General features: G+C 44.0%; 1 protein-coding gene across 1 annotated transcript; it reads right to left on the reverse strand.

The window, feature by feature from the left end:
- Positions 1 to 3,119: 3,119 nt before the first annotated feature.
- LOC145424532 (E3 SUMO-protein ligase ZBED1-like) lies at positions 3,120 to 5,421 on the reverse strand. Its single transcript, XM_080297931.1, has 3 exons — positions 4,349 to 5,421; positions 4,060 to 4,066; positions 3,120 to 3,811 (listed from the first exon to the last, which is right to left on the reverse strand). Exons 1-3 carry the CDS (start codon positions 5,419 to 5,421, stop codon positions 3,269 to 3,271), a joined length of 1,623 nt encoding a protein of 540 aa, XP_080154057.1. The 3' UTR covers positions 3,120 to 3,268.
- Positions 5,422 to 6,902: the final 1,481 nt, after the last annotated feature.

Here is a 6,902-nt window from a genome sequence, read left to right on the forward strand (position 1 = left end):
AGAATAAAACATTTTCCCATCGTAAAGAAAACTCCCTTAAAATATGGACAATAACAAAGCTGCTAAATTCCTTCCAGAATCTCTGTGTAAAAGAACAGTACCAAAAAAGATGTGTCACCGTTTCTGGATGATCCCCACAGAAAGTACAATTAGTATTTATGTCCCTTTTAAATTTGACCATGTAGTGACTGGCTGGATAACATGTATGTCGAATTTTAAAAGAGACTTCTTTCACCTTATTTACAATCAAATATTTATGGGGGACCATCCAGACTGTCTTCCGCTTGATATCTGGAACACTGATTGGAAAATTATATAGTGCAATAAAGTCGTTGTAAGTAAGTAGTTGTCCCTCTTTACTAACCAGCTGAGCCACCAATAGGATCCCATTTTGGAGCCAAGTTTCCAGGAAAAGTGATTTATTTTTCTATAAAATATCTCTGTTGTTCCAGATAAGGTATTTGTGAGGTGAGAAGTTGTGTTTATAAATGAGGGTCCACGCTAAGAGGACCTGCTTATGGAAGGATGAAAGCTTTACAGGGACTTTCTCAACATTGTAATTACAATTTCAAATAAAAGTAAAGCCACCAAAACGAGAGAAAATGTGGTATGGTATAAAGTTCCAGATAGAGGTAGGGTTTTAAGAAAATGTTTGGCCCAATTAATTTTGAAAGTGTTATTTAAAGTAGAAAAGTCTAAGACGTTAAGCCCACCTGATTCGTACTTATTCATCACAACAGTTTTTCTAATATAGTGCGTACGGTTTTTCCATATAAAATTAAAGAGCATACGGTCAATATCTTTACTACTTTTCTTATCCAGATGTAAGGAGAGAGCAGCATATGTTCATCGGGATATCCCTTCAGCTTTAGTAATTAACACTCTACCTTTCAAAGACAAGTCCCTTGTTCCAAGATGGCGCCGCCGCGTATGGATGCCCCGGTGCTTCAGTGCGTTACTTCTGTTTTGTTTTTGTGCATAACTTCTGTGTCTGGGCACTCCTCTGGATATTCTTACACTAGAGAAGAGCTTCTTAACTACAGGACTACAACACCTGTGGATTTACTTCCAATATTTGTCGCATCTGCGGCAGATTTACTGCAGACTCTGATCAGGAAAGTGAGACGCCGAAAGCGAGGAAAGCGAGCCGGCGCACTCGTGCGTCTGAGGAGACGCGGACTGCGAACTGCTCTTCCTGGGATCTTCCTTTCCAACGTACGCTCACTCAGGAATGAGATGGACGAGCTGGCCCTGATGAGAAGCATGAACAGAGACGTTGCCTCCTCCTGTGTCTTGTGTTTTACGGAGTCGTGGCTCTGTGAGGACATCCCGGACAGCGCGCTCAAGCTGGAGGGCTTTCATCTGCTGCGCGCGGACCGGCAGGCCTCTCTCTCTGGTAAGACCACAGGTGGACGTGTCTGCTTCTACATTAATAGTGGCTGGTGCACAGATGTAACAGTGATTGCTCAGCACTGCTCTTCCTCTCTGGAATACCTTTTTATTCACTGCAAACCGTTTTATTCTCCGCGGGAGTTTGCTTCATTCATCTTGGCCGCTGTTTACATCCCGCCAGATGCGGATGCGCAGGCAGCTCAGTGCGCACTCGCGGAGCAGATACTGCACATGGAGCGGACATTCCCGGACTCTCTCATCATTGCTCTTGGGGACTTTTACAACACCCCCCTCCTCACCCCACACAAAAGAGGATTTCACACCACCTCCTCCCACCACAACCCTTCATATTCATGAAGCAGATGCGAGGAAGCAGTTTAAGAGTCTGAATGCTCGGAAAGCTCCCGGCCCAGACGGTGTGTCTCGTCTACTGGACGCAGCCGGAGGGTTCACTTGGTTGTTTGCTCTCAATAGAAGCTGAGCGCGTCTCCGTGTCTGTGCTGGTAAACGATACTGAGTCCCAGTGCTCAGTAAACTGTACACCTGACCGTTATTCTCCCACTGAATCCGGTGTGTCCACGGTCCAACACGTGCTCAACACGATGGTGCTGACCGGTGCCCAAACACACCAGAACACCAAATAAGTAAAATAACACAAACACGAACTTCTCCATGGCTCGTCGGGATGGCAACTGCTCCAAAAGTGACACATGAAATAGGCTGACATTTGAGTTTGACACGGGAGGTGAGGGGGTGTTTTGAATATGCTTGACTCCGTCACGAGGTTGCGCACAGCATCACCGGCAAGGGGGCTTGGTTTGAGAGGTTTTTGGCATCTGTGATGTGATTTACAACCATCCACCCATGTACAGCAAGAAGCCGCACTCACAACCGTGGGCATCAGCAAGTTGGTGAAATTTAAACAAAACAAAACAGCATTCCATCTGAAACTCTCTTATTGTACCCAAAATACAAATTTTAGTGATTACATGTGGCTTCATTAATTATGTTCAAACGGATGAATACATAACGCAAGTAATAACTTTATGATCAGTCAGTGAATGAAGGAGCTCAAGAGTGCAAATATAGTTGCAATAAAGTGACAAATATGCCCTTTTATGTCAAACAAAGACCGAAATAAGTGGCATCAGTGTGAGGATGAGAATGAGCGATCCAACCTCACACTGCAGATATCAGGGCAAAGCACAGTGGGGGGGTTGCAGTCTGCGCGCACAAGAGGGCTAACAACGCTGTGAGTGACGGAATCCACCCAAACTGAGGAACAGCTTGTTCCCCAGAGCTGAAGCCTGCACTGTTTGCACTATAATATAATATAATATAATATAATATAATATAATATAATATAATATAATATAATATAATATAATATAATTAGGGCTGTCAAATGATTAAAAATTTTAATCAGATTAATCACAGCCTAAAAATTAATTAATCATGATTAATCACAACTCGAAATATGACCAAAATGTGTGCAAACATACGGACAGATAGCGGATTTTTACACACTTGTTAGTGTTATTTAATGCTAAGACCACGCTGAGTGGCCTGCGTTCACTCAGCGTGGTCTGACGTAGGCTGGGTGTTGTGCTGGAAGCGAATTAATCACAGCCTAAAAATTTATTAATCGCAACTCGAAATATATGTGTATATGTGTGTATATATGTGTAAAAATCGGGACAGATAGTGGTTTTTAACACACTTGTTTGTTTTATTTATTATTAATTGTGAGTACAAGCAGTACAAGCAGAACAGGGCTTCAAATAATTGTGAGGGATTTTTACTGAATGTTTTCCACCCGTTTAAATCTAGCACATTGTTTTATCCATATACATCTTCAAGTTCACAGAACATAGGCCTAATTCAACAGGCAAAATGTGGAGGCAGGAGTGGCCAGGTATCTGCGAGCAAGGCGGGCCAGCTGGCTGTGGGCTCCTGCATGAGCTGCCCACCACTGTAAGGGACAGTCCTCTAAGGCAGTGCAGGGCTCTGCTCTGTAGCGCTGTATGGCTCTGTCCTGCTGTACCTCCTCCTCTGACTCAGAGTCAGAGTCCATCTGCAGCAGGCTCAGCCTCTTCTTGGCTGGACCTTCTTCTGCAGTGTGTGATCTTCTAGGAGAGTCTTCATGCAGCATGCCTGCCAGTGTGGTCCACACTGCTTCTCTGTCAGTCTTGGGCACACTGCGTAGGTCTTTAAAACGTGGGTCCAGTGCAGTTGCGATCTGGAGCCATGCATAGTTGGTATGTTCCTGGCGGGAAGCAAGGTCTTCCTTAAACTTCTCTTTAAACCTCACCACATATGCAGGGTCCTCATCAGTTACTTCCATGACACGGCGCAGGTGGCAGAAGGCTGGTAGAACTACAGAGCAGGAGACGTAGGCCTCTCCTCCCAGCAGTTCAGTCTGCAGATATGTGCAGTGGAATACACACATACACACATGGGGTGGCTGTAGCTCAGGTGGCAGAGCAGGTCAGCCACTAATCAGAAGGTCGGTGGTTCGATCCCAGGCTGCCTCCTGGCTGCATGCCAAATATCCTTGGGCAAGATACTAACCCCGTGTTTGCCTACTGGTGGTGGTCAGAGGGCCCGGTGGCGCCTGTGTCCGGCAGGCTCGCCTCTGTCAGTGCGCCCCAGGGCAGCTGTGGCTACAATGTAGCTTGCCATCGCCAGTGTGTGAATGGGTGAATGACTGAATGTAGTGTAAAGCGCTTTGGGGTCCTATGGACTAGAAAAGCGCTATACAAATGCAGGCCATTTACACACACACAGATAAGACAGCAAATTAAAAAAAGCTTTTTAATACTAGGTAATATTAATAAAATATTTGATTTCATTTATTTTTTAAATAAGACATTTTCATAATAACAAAACTGATTTAAGATGTATGTTTGATACATTTAATCTAAACCTACAATTATGGTCACAATGACAGGCTCACCTGCAGGGCTCTAGAAGTGTCTCCAGTCTCTGGAGTTTGTCCCACTCTGGAGGCGTCAGGAGGACAAGTTTATGCTTTTGTTTATCCAGAGTCGCGGTTACTGCAGTTTGGTTGCGGATCAAGCGCTTCACCATCTCCAGCGTGGAGTTCCAGCGCGTAGGCACGTCCTGGGCCAACGGCTCCTGCTTGCGCCCCAGTGACACCTGCTCTGCGTTCAGCTCTGCTGTGTTTGCTGGGCTGTGCTTAAAATGGCCAACAATTTTGCGGCATTTGGCCAGCGCAGTGACAAAGCCACTGTCTGCGAGACTCACTGTGATGCATCTCTGTAGAATGTGCACGGTACACGGCATGTGATTGAATGGCATGATGCGAGCCGCGGCGATCATATTGCGCGCACTGTCCGTGCCTACTGTTGTCACCTTCTCCTCAATTCTCCACCTGCGAGCAACAGTCTGGAACTGCTCTGCACAAGCCTCCGCAAAGTGCCGCTCTTCCGTTTTCATTATAGTCAGCGCAAAGGATGTCAGACCCCAGGCTTCAGTGATTAAATGCGCAGTAACTCCCAGGTAATTGTCATTACTCAATGATGTCCAGTGGTCTCCTGTCAGAGCCACGCATTCTGTGTGAACTAAAGCCTCTTCTTTTTTCTTTTTCTCCGTTTCATACAGTTCGTGGATTCGAATTGTTATTGTGCTTCTCGCTGGGGGCTTGTAGGACGCGTCCTGAGATGCAACCTTTAAAACATCCGCAAAGCCCTTGTCCTCCACAATGCTTAGCGGTCTGCAGTCCTTTGCTATCCATTTGGCTATATTGTCGGTCAGTTTGTCCAAAGAAGACTTACCGAGTGACCTGCGTTCACTAAGAGTGGTCTGACACAGGCCGGGTGAAGCTGCTGCCCCGACAAACGCGTGTTTGGCATTAAGGTGGTATTTTAAGGTCGAATTTGAACGGTGAAATTGAAACTCTTTACTACAGTGAGTGCAAATTACAACGCGTTTGTTTATTGTCCCATCTATGTTCTTCTTGTATTTAAATTCCCCATCCAGAAGGCCATCCGCTTCCTGCTTCTCCATTTTCAGTGGCGCGGTAAACAAATCAAGTGGAATTATGGGAGCGACTTATCTGCGTGTTGCGCTAAATAGTTAAATATTCTAACGTAATTAATTCCAAAATTTAATTATCACAATTAACGCGTTAATTTCGACAGCTATAAATATAATATAATATAATATAATATAATATAATATAATATAATATAATATAATATAATATAATATAATATAATATAATATAATATAATATATCATGTTGCTATTTAATGTTTTTTGTTCGTGTTGCAGCTGCTCTGTGAGCCAAGCTTTCGTTGTCTAAATTCAATGGCAATATATCTCTGCACCACACGATGGCGATAGATTCTCACAGACAGTCTGTGCTCTGCTTCCGCCACCAGTCATCTTTAAATCTTTTTTTTAATTCAATGAAACCTTTATTTAACTGTCCATCTCGCGGCATTACTTAAAAAAAAATCATATTTAAATACAAAGGAGATTAAATACATGAACGACAGTAAATTGATAAAATAAGAGCAAATAAATATATTTACAAATGATAGCAACATCAATGGAATAAAAGCATGAACAGCAGCAGAAGGAGAAAGAGGCCTGTATCTACATTATTACTCTGGCAGCTCTCAGTCTCCATACAGACAGGACACGTTGCAGCGTAATTGCAGACAGGTGCGTGGGCCTGAGCTCCGCCCAGGCAGAATGACGAGTGGAAGAAAGCAGCAACACAATAAACATATGTAGCCTTGCGGAGCCGGCCGGGCAGACACCGAGACAGAGTGCAAAGATTTTATACGTGACAACACACACAAAAAAACACACACAACAAAAATCAGAATGTGTTTGTGATTTGGATTTTTATTTAAAGGTGAAACCTTTTTTCTTTTCTTGTTTTGCCAGATTAGACATTTTGATTCATTTCATTTAGTTTTTTTGTTTTACTTTGATGCTATAATAGATGTTTTTAAAATGTAGTCATATTTAATACTATATTGCATCATGGCAAAACAACAGTCTCCTCAAGCTGCTTTATACTGTAAGGTGAAAACACTACAGTAAAAGCCAGAAAACCCCAACAATCCAATGATCCCCTTTGAGCAAGCACTGGGCGACAGTGGGGAGGAAAAACTCCCTTTAGGAAGAAACCTCCGGCAGAACCAGGCTCAAGAAGGGGCGGCCATCTGCTGCGACCGGTTGGGGGTGGGTGGGCAATCTCAGTCCACGAGGGCCGGTGTCCCTGCAGGTTTTAGATGTGTCCTCGAACCAACACAGCTGATTTAAACGGCTAAATTAGCTCCTCAACATGTCCTGAAGTTCTCCAGAGGCCTGGTAACGAACTAATCATGTGATTCAGGTGTGTTGAGCCAAGGTGAGATCTAAAACCTGCAGGGACACCGGCCCTCGTGGACTGAGAATGCCCACCCATGATATAGGGAGACAAGATGAAGTATACTTCTAATGGCCTATTTTAGCAGTTAATTTTTAACAAT

This window comes from Astatotilapia calliptera, chromosome 23, assembly GCF_964374335.1.
Source record: "Astatotilapia calliptera chromosome 23, fAstCal68.1, whole genome shotgun sequence".
In the NCBI taxonomy this organism is placed as follows: domain Eukaryota; kingdom Metazoa; phylum Chordata; class Actinopteri; order Cichliformes; family Cichlidae; genus Astatotilapia; species Astatotilapia calliptera.

Coding starts and splice junctions, on each gene's coding strand:
- LOC145424532 (XM_080297931.1), bottom strand. CDS start 5,421: ATGGAGAAGCAGGAAGCGGATGGCCTTCTGGATGGGGAATTTAAATAC.